Consider the following 14,724-nt stretch of genomic DNA (forward strand, 5'->3'; position numbering starts at 1 on the left):
AGTAGTCAGTGGCACCCAGCAACAACCATGGAAGGCTGACAAATCACACCTCTGTTCTTAGGGCTCCTATATATGGCTGGCAGGGCATGGCCCCCCGGCCAGGCAGAGGCCACTTGTCTTCACCCATTGCCCTTTGGACAATTTCAGTTGACAAATCACTCATCACTAATGGACTGAGTTCCAAAACACCTCTTCATTTACATTATTTCATTTTGGGCATGCCCCTCCTCACCTTTTTTTAAGTGCCTCTCATTGTTTAGAGTCAGAACCACCTCACAGCTGACCCTCCTATGGGTTTTCAGAGGGAGTAAATCGCAAGGGAGTTGACTGCTCATCTTTCTCCCAAGGACCCCCTCACCTTTGATAAACAAAGTTCACATGTGAAGTCCCAGTTGTCTACCTTTTCCTTATACTCTGTGAGACTAATGTACTGAAATAATGTGACAGTCTTTTCAAGGTTTTGGCTTGTACTGTATCAATTTAGTGCCTTTCCAGGCAGCAAAACTCTTCTTTGTTGATTTCATAGGAAAATGTCCAAGTTATGTTCATATACCAGTGTTAACCTCACAGCCTGGCATGTTAGAACCACATTAGTCTGTTAGTTTGCATGTGACTAATTCTACAAAAGCCTTTCTGAATAAGGCCACCAAGAGGGACCTGTACTTCTCAGGGACAAGTGGCAGAAGAGGGGACTTCTGAAATCACTAAAATAGGTTTACCCGAGGATTGGGCTGAGGCTCTGTTGATTGTTGCACTCGCAGGGTGTGATGGTAAAACATTCCCAGCAGAATTCCAGGCCTAATCTCCAGAGCCACTCCACACCATTTGGGGACCCCAGCTCCTGGCCCTGACTGCTCTCCTCCAGGCCAGAGGGATCCCTGGGGAAAATGCCCAGGCAAAACGTGTAAGCTCTTAGGAGGTTGCCTCTTATCAGCCTGTCCCCTGGGTAGCTCTTGACCTCCAGAGTGCCTGTTCCCCAGACTCTGGAAGTGGAGCTAAAGACCTTCTTTGACTCTTGACTCCAGCAACTTGATTTCCTATCAATTTGGAGCAAATCCATTTCCTTCTCCTGGTTAAGTCTAAGTCAGTTCTCCTGTACCGTCTGTTCTCCTGCTGGGGTGTTCTCTGATGCTGCTCCCTCTTGTGTTGAACAAAACTGTACAGCAATGGGAACAAGAATGACCATCAAAGCAAACAAATGCATGGAATTAAAAAAACACAAGTGTACAGCATTGTTTTCTGGTCCTGTCTTTTCTGGAAGGTACTGTGTGCATCCTGGGAGCTGCCATAGTAAGTAGTAGAGTCTTGGAATTAGAAGTTAGGGGGAAGGACAACTACCTGGCTGGGTTTCCAGTAACCAGGCAAGACAGATGATGGGGCAGCTCAGTTCCTTTGGCTGTTTTGCTTCAGACACAGCCACAAAAGGAAATGGGATCCCCATTCTCTTGTCAGAGTTTCTTCTTGACTATTCTGTCCTGGCCACCCGAGCTCCCTAGTGGCAGTCACTATTAAGGGAGAAATAGCTACAAGATGAACAGCAGGACACCACAGGGAAGAAAAGAAGGTCTGTGTAGGAGTTATGCTGCCAACCCAAGGGCAGGAGGTTCGAATCCACCAGCCGCTCCATGAGATGGACCATCTCCTCCCAGGCGATTTGTAGCCTCTGAAAACCTGCTGGAGGCTAAGCTGTGAGTGGGTTCTTTAGCATTGCTGTCATTCCTGGTGTGTGCCTAGAGTTAGAACTAACCTATCACTCACCCTTCAGTGGATTTTCAGAGGCCATAAACTGCACAGGAGAGACTGCCCATCTTTCTCCTAAGGAGCAGCTGGATTTGAACTGCATGCCTTTGAGATTGCAGCAGGGCTTCTTATCACTAGGTCACCAGAGCTCCAGATAAACCAGTATGTGGGAAAAGACAAAAGTGAAAAACTAGTTTCCAATTCAGACTCCCAGGAAGCCTACCGAGAAAGAAAGCTGAAAGACCAGTTTGGGTTGTCTGATTTTCAACCTGTCTTAATTCCTGCTGTTTAGGGTAGGTAAAAATGAACATGTTTAAACAAGCACCAGGCAGAACATTTATAACATTTATTTGGAGAAACTGATTGTCTGTAAATGCACAACTGATAAGGCACATTGTTACAAAATTGAAAGAGGAAGGATTCTGACAAAGGGCAAAGGGCACAAATAAAATCCCTTATTCTTCTTCCCTCCCTCTTCACAGAACAGAGCCTTGGTTTTCAAGTCCTGTCTGCTCCTCCCTCCCCTCCTCTTGCTATCAAAACGTCTCTTAAAGAAACACATTTTTGAAATGAACTCTTTGGTGTGAAAGGATTCTATCATGTCCAAATACATGAGTCTTCCCACTGAGCGTAAGTACCCACAAGAATTCATGTAGAACAGGAGGCCTAGACTAATGTTCTTGGCAAGATTCTTGGCCAAGCCAAGGGGGAAAGCCAGCAGAAGCAGCCCAGGAGTAACGGTGCTGAGTGCTGAGTGACACCGGGTTACTCCTGTTGACAGGAGCCCAGAGGCGGTCAGGGTGAGTGCTAAGGCCTTTATTGGAACTGTTAACGGGATCTGTGCCCTCTCCGCACTGCAGCTATGAGAGCAAGGACTGCGGAGAGTGGAAACACAACATAATAAAAAATTAAACCCCAAATGCTGCCTGAAGAGAGAAAATCATTCTTGTGTTCTCTTGGCAAGTAACAGAACAAAAAAGAAAACAGTTAGAGAATATAGTTGCTGACTCATCCTAGCAGGACAATGGTGGCAGGGCACTAACCCAGGGCGGATGAGCACATGGACTTTCGGTCCCTGGACGTCACTGCGTCAAAGGCCCTGCTCTGCAGTCCCATCTGGATGGGGAGGAAGGTCTCTATGACATAGTTTGCGTCATTCATGTTTAGTAGTCTGTTTGTGATCAGCTTCAGTGTCATGACATGCAGCCATGAGGTTTGCTCTCCGTGGTAACATCAGAGTCTGAAGGCAAACAGCATCACAGATGACAGTGCATTTGAACCATCTGTGGAGTCCTGTGTGGCCCGTCAGTCTCTTTCCCTTGGCTTATGAGAGAGGTAGATTATCCATAAAAAATGACAGGAGAAACCCTCTTCGATACACAAAGTGATAGGGGCTCACACGTCATCATGTACCTTAATAACATCAACAGGGAACTTACCATGAGACCCTGGTCACAAGAACCTATCACTGCAAGAGGCACCCTCGAGACGGGACACCAGCATCTCTTCCAGGGCAGCTCAGGACTTGGCAAGAAGTGAATGCTCAGACTATCCTCAGTCCCCTTGTTAGTCAGTAGAACAGAGATAGGCTTTCCAAGGCCATCCACTTCCCAGGATGCCCTCCCTGCTAAACTTAACCTACACTGAGGACAAGTCTAATCTAATTCACCTTCTAGAACAGTGTGTCTTTTATGAAAAGACAATGACCACAGTTGAAGAGTGTCTAACTCACCTCTTTAGGGTAATTAAGAACCAGTGAGGGGCTTTAAGGAACACGCCAGTTCATAAATAAGCAAGAGTCCGTGGGTGTGACAGCAAGAAAAGTCCAGATCACGTGCCTTTTTTACTGTTTAGATGATTAGCGGTGACTGTTTCATTCAAATGAAGGTGTTTCTGGCTAAATTTCCTAATGAGGGTCCCAGGAACTAAGGCCACAAGGGCAATGGCCAACAGCTTAAGGACAGTTTTCCAGGAGAACAGAGCATCCAGAGAGGTAAGAGTGGACAGGATGGAGCCTGTCTGCACACAGATGAAATTGTAGGGGATCAAACCTGGAAGGAGAAAAGGGAGAAGAGTGAGCAGAAGCAAAGTCCTCAGGGAGTTAAGACTCCAGCTCTCCTGCTGGACTCCCACACACAGCACTTCTCTCCCCATTCAGCCCTTCCCCTTTCTCTCCTCACTTCCCATAACCGAGCTTCAAAAAACAAAACAAAACTTGAGGCAGTTAACAAATATCTATACACATAAAATCTCAAGATAAAAATATTAAAATCATTTTTAAAAGCAAAATGAGTGCAGAAAAGTCAGTTATGGCGTGAATTCAGCACAAGAATGCATAAGGTACACTGATGTGCTTGAGATGGGTCTCAATTTGGCAGCACGAGCCCAGGAATCAGGGTAAAGAAAGAGCTTGCAATGTGCACTGAGAACAAAATCCAGTTGTTTAGAAATTGTCACCAGGGCTATAGGGTTGGTTCTGACCCAACAGCAACCCTCCATACAACGAAACTGCACCCTGTAACACCTCCTGACCACCATTGCTATGGCCAAGTCCACTGTTGCAGTCGCTGTGTCAATCAAGGCATCTCACTGAAGGTTTCTTCCTCCCTGACCGTCTATTTTACCAAGCATGATGTCCTTCTCCAAGCACTGGTCCCTCCTGATAACATGTCCAGAGTGTGTAAGATGAAGTCCTGGCATCATCTAACCTAAGGCACATTCTGGCTGGCTTCTTTCAAAATAAGTTTTGTTTGTTTCAGCTGCATTTGTTCTGACATCCATGGCATTCTCAAAATTCTTTGCTAATGCCATAACTGGGGGAGATCTGGTGGCGTGGTCCATGGGGAGCTGTGCTGCTAACCCAAAGGGCAGTGCCCTTCTAGCTGTCTGAAGCCACCAGCGGCTCCTCTGGAGAAAAAAGGGCAGTCTCTTCCCCTGCGATTTCAGAGCCGCCAAAAACGCAGTGGAGGGTCAGCTGTCAGTCAGTTCCAGTTCGGCAGCAATGAGTGTGAATTTTTGCATACTGTAATTTCAGCACCTCAATTCTACAGTCTTTCTTATCCATTGTCCAGCTTTCACATACATACAAGGCAAATGAATATACTGGCTTGGGGCAGGCACACTTTAGGTCTCAAAATGACATAACATTTTAAAGTAGTCAGGAGCAGATTGGGTTTGTGTTTTGGGTTGGTTTGGTGGGGTTCCCCACACACACACACTTTTACAACTCAATGTTGTTATTATGGGCCATCGAGTTGCTTGCAATTCATAGCGACCCTATGTACAACAGCCCTAAACTTGGCTCTATCCTGTGCCAATCGCACTGTCTCCAATACACCCATCCCCGATTACCCCAGTCACTGAATCAATCCACCTCATAAAGGGCCTTCCTCTCCTGCGCTATCCCTCTACCCTACCAAGCATGATGTCCTTCTCCAAGGACCTGTCCCTCTTTACAACATGTCCAAAGTATGCTAGATGGAGCCTCAGAATCCTTGCCTCCAAGGAGCTGCCCGGTTTAACCCGTTCCAGGATGAATCTGTTTGTTTTCCTAGCAGTCCATGGTACTCTCAATACTCTTCTCCAGCACCACAGCTCAAAGGCATCAATTCTCCTTCTATCCTCCTTGGTCATTGTCCAACTCTCTGATGCATAACAAGTGATTGTGAAACCATGGCCTGTATCAAAAGCACCTTAGTCTCCAGAGAGACACCACTGTATGTACAACTCAATACAACATGTTATTTAATATCCTGTCTGCTGTTTCCAAGGCCGTTGATTATGGAACCAAGTAAAATGGAATCCTTGACAACTTTAATCTTTTCTCTGTTGATCATAATGTTGCTCACTGGTCTAGGGGTGAGGGTTTTATTTTCTGCTGTGATATAATCCACACTAAAGTCTTTGATCTTCATCAGTAAGTATCACAAGTCATCTTCACTTTCTGCTTATAGCAGTTAATGATCTTGATGCTGCATTCTTCACAACTTCTTGAATTCCTTGCTCAGCATACAACCTAAGTATAAGGATACAACCCTGACGCACACCCTTCCTGTTTTGAAACACTGCAGGACCCCTCTGTCCTGTCTGAATGCCGGCCCTTGATCTACAGCATCACAATTAAGTGTTCTGAAATTCCCATTCTTCACAGTATTCCAGAGAATCTGTTATGACCCACAGAGTTAAATGTCTTTGCATAGTCAATAAAACACAGGGGTCTTTTTGGCATTCTCTTTCAGCCATGATCCAACTGACATCAGCAAGGATATCCTTTATCCCAGCTCTTCTGGATCTGGCATGAATTTCTGGCAGTTCCTTGCTGGTGTACTGATACAGTAATTTTTTTAAATTATCTTCAGCAAAATTTTACTTGTGATATTAATGACTGCTCAGTAACTTCCATGCTCTGATACATCATATTTCTTTGTTGTTGTTATGTGCCGTCGAGTCATCTGCAACCCATAGTGACCCTATCACAGCAGCTCTGAAGCCTGCCCTGTCCTGAGTTAGTCTCACTGACTCCAACACACCAACCCCCATTGCCATTGCCATTGAATCAATCCATCTTATCTAGGGTCTTCCTCTCCTGCATTGTCCCTCCATCCTTCCAAGTATGATGTCCTGCTCCAAGGACCAATCTCTCCTGACCCCATGCCCAAAGTATGTGAGACAGAGCTTCAAAATCCTAGCCTCCAAGGAGAAATTTGGTTTCACCCTTTCCAAAACAGATCTATTTGTTTTCTTGGCAGTCCATGGAATGTTCAAGACTCTTCTCCAGCATCACAAATCAAAGGCTTCAGTTCTTCTTCTGTCATCATTAGTCATTGTCCAGCTGTCTGATGCATAGCAAGTAATTGCCAAGACCATGACCTAGATTAAGCGCACCATAGTCTCTAGACTGACACTTGCTTTTCAGCACTCTGGAGAGGTCCCTGACAGCAGATTTTCCCAATGCAATTTATCTTTTTATTTCCTGACTGCTGGTGTTAAGAGTGTTGATTATGGAGCCAAGTAAGCTGTAATCATTTCTTTGAAACAGGCACAAATATGGATCTCTCCAAGTCAGTTGGCATAGTAGCTGTTTTAGAAAATTCTTAGCATGGATTACCAAGTGCTTCCAACTCTGCACCTGTCTGTTGAAGCATTTTCACCAGTATTTGGTCAATTCCTGGCGCCTTGTTTTTCACCAATGCTCAGCGCAATCTCGACTTCTTCCTTCCATTCTAGTCCTTTCTGATCATCTCTGACCCTTAAATGGTGAAACCATGGCCAACTCTTGTTGGTACAGTGGCTTTGTGTATCCTGCGTCACAGAATACTTGCCCCAGAGATCTTTCAAAATTCCAACTTGAAACGTGCGTTTTTTTTCGGTTCTTTTAGCTTGAGAAATGTACATATGTTCTTCCTTTTTGGTTTTCTTATTCTAGGTCTTTGTACATCTCATTATGACATTTTACTTTGTCTTCTCGAACAATCCTTTAGGATCTTCTGGTTTTACCTCATTATTTCTTGTTATAATGCTCAAGATCTAGCTTCAGAGTCACTGCTGACATCTGGTCTAGTCTTTCCTTTGCATTTTTAATGGATCATATGTCAATGTAACCTGGTCATTAGAATCATTAGAGCTCAATGCACCACATCTATTTTTGAGATAGTCTCTAAATTCAGATGAGATCTAACCAAGGTCATGCTTTTGTTCAATTTCTTCAGTTTCAATTTTAAGAAGCACTTCTTTTCATGAAGTGTATCTTTTCTTCACGTCCCTTCCCTTCCTTTCTCTAAAAGATCATCAATCCCCTGGATCCCAAAAGTTTAATGTGCGGCTGGTTCCAATTCCCTGTTATTCTACACAGATACTTGGACCCCACCCTAATGATTCTAGTTAGCTAGGTCTGGGCTGGGAGCTCCAGCAGTGTGGACGGTAGCACGTTACACCACAAACCGAAGGCCATGCGCCTCTGACAGTCTCAATCCACCAGCAGCTCTGCTGCAGAGAGGCAGGCCGTGCAGATGCTCTGGTGCACAGTCTCAAAACCCGATGGAGGACTGCTGTCAGGTGGAACTTGATGACTGGAGACTTGATGGCTGTGAGCTTTTTAGATTTGGGGTTTTTATTATTATTATTTTTCTTTTATATTAATTTATGTACAAAAGTAATACATATTGTTTCATTTATATACATGGAGTTTCATATTCCTATATTCACACTGTGTTCCATACAATCATTCCCATACATTGTTTTACAAAATTAATGACCACTGATCCATGCCCACCCTTACCCCACCTTTTCAGGTCCCCACAGGATCTTTCCTAATTCCTTTAACACAACCCCTCCCTCTGCCCACCAAACACTGAGACCTTGAGATTTCCCTCCTCTTCCTCCTTTGGACGTTTGTATACATCTTACTAGTTTTTTGATGGTAGAACCCAGGAACCTATACTTTAAAAAGCTCCACACCCCAGAGATTAGTTTGGGACCCTCTGATAATCTATTCCATTTCTATAATACATGAAGCATCAAAATCACAAATGAGCCACGGTCACATAAATTGTCAGTCAGAGATATGGGACAAACACAAATCTTCAGAAGCTTGCCAAACCTAGTGCCACTGAGGTCAGTCTCAAGCTGACACCTCCATTAACTGAGGTGCTGGGACCCTCTCTCATAAATAGGACTGGGATTATTAGTCGTATCACTTCATCTCAATTTTCAGGGTTCCCTGTTTGTAGCAGCTACTAAACCATAGATTTGTTATGTTTGTTCTGCAAGTGCTAAATTGTCTTTCCCTCCATGGTCTAGAGAAAGTTTAAGAAAAAGAAATCTTATAGGTTCAAAAAAGGTAGTGTACTTCTAGCATGGAGAAAGCAATACTCAGTGATGCTACAGGATGGTGGCTGTGGCAGAGACTTCAGAAGTCTTTAAACCAGCAGTTTGCCAGGATACAGCAGAACGCTTGCTAGGGATGTGCTCCTCCTGGACACTGCACTCTCTTGATAAACTTTAAAATTCCTGATCCCTCAGTTCCAGTCTCAGACACTAATTAATCCTTTTGTACTGTGTACTATCGGGATGATTAAAAGCTCCCCAGGTGATTGGCAAAATCTGAGAACTGCTGATTAGGGGCTGGCCTAAAAATTATATCCCTAGCAAATACTGATCCAGCAGGTTTAAGGAGAGCCCTAGAATCTATATCCTTAACAAGCTTCCTGACTTTACTATTTGATAAAAGTGTGGTCCCAGGCTCACACTTCAAGAAGCACTGCTCTAGCCCTAACCTGGCCACACAGCCCACTGAGGGTAAGTGGCCTGCAGAATGAAGGTCACATATTTGTCAAAAGGCAAGATCTTAATCAGGATAGGAGCCACAGCCAGTCAGGACGTGTCTTTGCTCCACTCCTTTTTCAGCCCTCAGCCTAACATCCCTGCCCACACAGTCCCCACCCAAGCCTGTTCATCCTGCTGGTGCTAACTGGGCACATACCCTGTTCCAGTCTCTCCTAATCTCAGCACCTGCTACAAAGCTGGCCCACAACAGGCCACAAGACATTTGCAGAATGAAGAATGCTTATGCCGCGTGTCCCCTGCTCCAGGCACAACTACCTTAGATCCAGCAGGTGAAGATGTTCCTCAGGAGCCTGTGCTCGAGAGGTGGGCACACGTGATGCAGGGCAGTACTCCCACTCCCCAGGGCAGCTCTGAGGACTGAAACGCCCCAGAGCGGCAGCTTACCAATGAGGACGGAGAAGAAGAACTGCACAATGGGGATGTTCAGAATCGGGGCCGAAAGATTCAAGAACCAGTTTGGTGTCATGGGGAAAAGTCTCAAAAACAGTAAGAAGAAAAACAAGCTGCTTCTGTTCTCCTCCACCTGTAGCCAAAGAGGACAAGGTCAGTAAGGAACAGAAAGTAAGCGAGGGTACTGCAGTCCGCCAGGGCCAGGTGAAGAGCCTGGTGGCACAGTGCCTTACGGTGGGTTGCTACCTGGAAGGTCAGAAGTTTGAGCCCACCAGCCGCTCCAGGGGAGCAAGGTGGGGCAGTTTCTTCCTCTTAAGGTTTACAGCCTCAGATACACAATGGAGGGTTACACAGGTCGGAACTAGTCCCAGGGCAGTGAGTGTTAGGGAACTTAGACATTTTACATATTCTGTCCCCAACACTCCAAAGTTTTCCAGAATAAAAACTGTTTCCTCATGTTAAAACTTGAGGTTCCCAAGGCTCAGAGACGTCAAGAACTTGCTCAGAGTCGCAGAGCTGTGACTGGGATTTGACACCAGATTTGTTTCCCAGAGGCATCAAAGGGAGCTCTAGGGGCCTAATGGGTAAAGAGTTGTGCTGCCAACCCAAAGACACACAGTTCGAATGCACCAGCTGCTCCACAGGAGAAAGATGGGCAATCTCTTGGCATGTGATTTATAGCATCTGGAAATCTGCTGGAGGATCAGCTAGGAGTTGGTCTGACTCGATGGCACATAACAACAACGAGGTATCAAAAGGACCTGGAAGGCCTAAGTTCTTGGTCAAGGAGATGCTTCTTGAGGCAAGGTGGAAGAACACTGTAGGATTTCCTGCTTCTCACTCCCCTAGTACCAAGAGGGGATTCTCTGAAGGCCTAGCATGGCCTGTGTCCCTTCCACTTACCTTCTTCTGCAGCAGGGCCACTTTATCAGGAAAATAGGAGACCACCAGCTGTTTTCCAAAAATACTGGAGAGCAGGTAACAGCCCGTAGCGCCAACCGAAGTCAATATACAGCACAGCAGAAGCCCCAGCCATGGCCCAAACAAGGCACCGGCTAAAACGTTCTGCAAAGAGAATCAACAGGCCCGAGCATATCCCAGAGACATCAGCCACCACGGCCTGAAGCTGCGGAGTGGTTTCCCCAGGCAAAACCCAACTCTCATTTTAGGAGGGTGCATGATCAGCCTGAAAGTTATAATCCTGGGCACAGATGCTTCACCTTTAAAATAAGGATAAAGAATAAAACCTCGGAGAGCAGGAGAGAACTGGAGGAATAATACATGCACAGCACTCAGCTCACTGCATGGGGTTACAGCAGGCTGTAGCCGAGGCTCCAAGGAGGTAGAAATGAAACTCAAAAGTTCATTTTACTACTTTAAATGAGGAGCACACATGAACGAATTTCCATCAGTTTAGTAACACTGATGGTGTTGTTGTTAAGTGCCGTCGAGTCGCAGGCAACTCATAGCAACCCTATGAAGGAGAGTCCTCAACGCTTGGGTGCCTTTCATCCTCTCTCCAGGTTTATAGGGTTTCTGGAGGCAAGCTCTTATGGAAGTGGATGCCACTCCTCCTTCCAAGCTTGTTTTAATCGGGGAGCTCGACCCCACACCTGTATTAAATGCCCTATTCCTTTGATTTTTTTCTGGAAATGTCAGCTAGTACTTAGGTCTATTTTGCCATCCTTCAGGACTGAGAGTTGGGGGCCAGACCTTCCTTCCTAGCTGACCTTCAGGATATCAGCTGCTGCTGGCCTGGCCTTAGCCCCCTGTGGCTGCCAGGACATGTCAGGTGGCATCCCATCCACACTGGCCCACCCCAGCCCACCCACCTGCTCCACCCATCACCCTGGTGGCTTTATAGATGCAAAATGTTGATTAGTAAGATACTCAGTGAGGAGTAGGTGCAAGGTCATGCAAGTAAAACAAATAGGACTCCATAATGCAGGGGGAGCAGTTGACAAATGGGAACTATGGTCTTTGTCCTGGGGTTTGTATGATTTGCAGCCTGGGGGGCCCTTGTGGTGATTCCTGACAAGTGCAGAAGGGGTGCAGGGCACTGACCAGGAAGCTGGAGCCAGGAATAGCAAAGCCCTGTTTGTAGAGGTAGGCGCTGCAGAAGAGCAGGAACACATAGGCTTGGTGCTCCTTCCGATACTCTCGAAGGACCTCAGAGAGCTCCCGCAGCTCTGCCAGATCTGACGGGAACCACAGTGACCTGGGGGTTTGGAGGAGCAGATGAGAACATGAGTTCATATCCGCCTAGAGCCTAAGAAAGTCACTCGCTGTCATCTTCTTTCCAAAGTAAGTTTGTTTTGTTGTTTGTTATTAACCATCAAGTCAGAACTGACTCATAGCTGACCTCCAGCAGGTTTTCAGAGGTAGTAAACTGCATGAGAAGAGACTGCCCATCTTTCTCCCATGGAGCAGCTGGTGATTCGAACAGCATGCCTTTGGGTGGCAGCATTGCTCTTTACCACTAGGCCACTAGAGCTAAGAAAACCCAAAAAGATAGGTGACAGAAGACACTGACAGAAGGGCTTTGATTTGGAAAGAATAGACCTAAGTAGTCATCTGATTCTGCTACCATCCAACTGTGTGGCCTTGGGTTAGTCTCTGAGTTGGAGGACAGTATGTCTCTGTGTTTCCTATTTGGGAGCTTATGCAGAAACTTTGAGTCCAGAACATTCTCTTATAAAGAGGCTGGGAATTGGGTCTCTCCCAGCCTTTTCTCCTTATGATAGAGACCTTCCTCCCTGTCCTCTTAAAAATAAATAAAACTCAAACTCACTGCTATCTAGTCAGAGCCAATTTATACCTGACCCTCCAGCAGGTTTTTTTTCCCCCCGAGGCTGTAAATCAATGGGGGGGGGGAGCTCTTGTGGTTTAGTAGGTAAGGGGTTGTGCTGCCAACCCAAAGGCAGATAGTTTGAATCCACCAGCTGCTCATTAGGAGAAAGATGGGCAGTCCCCTTCTGTGCCATTTATAGCCCCTGAAAACCTGCTGGAGGATCAGCTATGTGTCAGTTCCGACTTCAGGGAAATGGCTTTTTAAAAAATCAAATGGGAAGAGATTACCCATCTTCCACCCACAGAGAGGGTGGATTCAGACCACCAGAGTAGAACAACCCTTGGGTAAACAGTCCAACTCTACCAACTACTAGTTGATGCCAGAGCACCGTGTCCAAAGCACACAGCAACTTTCTCTGTGACTGGCATGCATGCAGGCAGCTGGGCCTCCCACCCAGAACTCCCATTCTTTATCTGTGGTAAGGCAGAGAAGAAATAGGGTTTCCTAAGCTGGCAGCACAAGAGTACATGTGAAACATTTCCCCTGCACCAGCCACCAGGGGAGCAATATGAACTGATCTCAATCTCAAGCTTAGGGGCTATTTGTTGTATGTACCATCAAGTCAGAACTGACACACATGGGAGGAGACTGCCCATCTTTCTACCTCAGAGCACCTGGTGGATTCAAATGCTCTGCCTTTAGGTAAGCAGCACAACTCCTTACCACTAGGCCACCAGAGCACTGAAGCTTAGACAGAGTACCCTAAAGAAATTAAATAGAGGTGTTTTAGGACTTGCCTCAAAAATCAAGCTGCTTGGTTTTGCTCCTTAAGAACAGATCGCAAAATCTGAGAGGTAAAAGTGAACTTAAGTCTTTCCCCAGCACAGGCCCCTCAGTTTTTAAATAGGCTGTACCTGGGTCCAAGGTCACCAGTAAACGATACAAACCACACACTCTGTTAGTGAATGGATAAACCCACAATGGATAAACTCACAAGAGAAAGCCTGAGACTAGCTTCAGTTATGGTAGACACTGGTCTCCCATGACCAGCAATCCTGGCCAGCAGGGTAGATCTTTTATGAGAAACAAACAACTTGATTATAAAGATTCCCCTGTTATCTGTCCCATACCATAAACATACATTCTTGATAATATATCAGTGTAGTAACCAACCTGTTCAAAGAGCCTACATTTTCATCCTGCTCATAATCTGATCTTCAGTTCACTCTGAGTCTTGTTCAAGGGTGACAGGGTAAAGTCTGCGTTGCCTCTGCAATCTGAACAACCCTTGGATCCATCAAAGATCAATTTTATGAGCAAACCCTTCTACACCTTATCAAAATGCTTCTCTTAGTGTCCCTGGCACCCATAGCTCAGCCCGCTGGACTAGTGCAAAAGAATCGGCTCACTTTCAGACGCTTATATGCGTCCCCAAGACTCCTGACGAAGTAGCCCGGTAGGTGTCTCGCCTGCTGCCTCTACCAGTGCCTCTGGTGACAAAAGACAGACAAGGGGCGGGGAAGATCTGATAGTTCGTGAATAATTTGAAGTTGTCCGTGCAATATTTCTCTCGAAAACCGAATGCCTTAACGGTGGGAGGGAGGTTGGGGACAGGGATAACTGGAAATGCGGGTCAGGCTGCGAGGGGGAAGGCGAGAGAAGCCTTGGTAGCGCGGCGATGCCCGGGCATAGACAGAGGTGCGCCTGAGAGACAGCAAGCACCTTGGACTTTGCACCAGCACTGGCGTTGGCCCTCACCCGCCCGACTTGTTCGAGACCCGAGAGACGCAGGCCCGATACCAGACGTACACTCCAGCCCCGGCAATGAACTCTACATCCCAACTACAACCCGACGCTCGGATTCCCAGACCCAGCTCCCTCGCGCTGACCCGAACCCCACTCTCCGGCGCTTCGCCACGAACCTGCCACCTGTCTCCTCGGTGGAACCCAGTCTCGGCCCACGGGGCAGGAGCGTCGACAGCAAATACAGGGCGAAGGTGCAGCCGATGAAGATCAAAAGGAGGCCGAGTATGGGGCGCATCTCGACTAGACTACCGCAGCCCGGATGCCGCGACCAAGATAAGCGCGGGGCAGCGGCCGGACACCCTGCACGCGGAATGAGTCGGCGGAGCGCGATCAGAGACGGACCGGGGCGTGGCTCGCCCAAGCCACGCCCCCGAGACAAACCACGCCCCCCACGCCCAGTCTCCTCCCTCTCTGACTCTTGCGGCTCCTGGGAAAGACTAAGTTCTCGGCATCTCTCTGCTTGTCTGTGTCCTATTTCCTTCTGCCTCTGTGCTTTTTAAGGTTTATTTTTGTCTCTTAATTTCTTCGTCAGGCATTGAATGCCCATGGGCCAGACTCTGCGAGCTCCACGGGTGAATCACAAACCCTGCTTATGGCGGCGAGCTTGCACTCTAAAAGTCAGACAATCCCTATCCAGGATGAGAAGGGAGGGT

General features: G+C 46.8%; 1 protein-coding gene across 1 annotated transcript; it reads right to left on the minus strand.

The window, feature by feature from the left end:
- Nucleotides 1–3,391: 3,391 nt before the first annotated feature.
- Nucleotides 3,392–14,329, minus strand: TMEM41A (transmembrane protein 41A). Its single transcript, XM_006884090.1, has 5 exons — nucleotides 14,188–14,329; nucleotides 11,539–11,692; nucleotides 10,378–10,539; nucleotides 9,469–9,607; nucleotides 3,392–3,791 (listed from the first exon to the last, which is right to left on the minus strand). Exons 1-5 carry the CDS (start codon nucleotides 14,304–14,306, stop codon nucleotides 3,571–3,573), a joined length of 795 nt encoding a protein of 264 aa, XP_006884152.1. The 5' UTR covers nucleotides 14,307–14,329; the 3' UTR covers nucleotides 3,392–3,570.
- Nucleotides 14,330–14,724: the final 395 nt, after the last annotated feature.

The sequence above is a fragment of the Elephantulus edwardii genome, unplaced genomic scaffold (assembly GCF_000299155.1).
Source record: "Elephantulus edwardii isolate Elephantulus edwardi_28Jun2011 unplaced genomic scaffold, EleEdw1.0 scaffold00031, whole genome shotgun sequence".
NCBI lineage: Eukaryota > Metazoa > Chordata > Mammalia > Macroscelidea > Macroscelididae > Elephantulus > Elephantulus edwardii.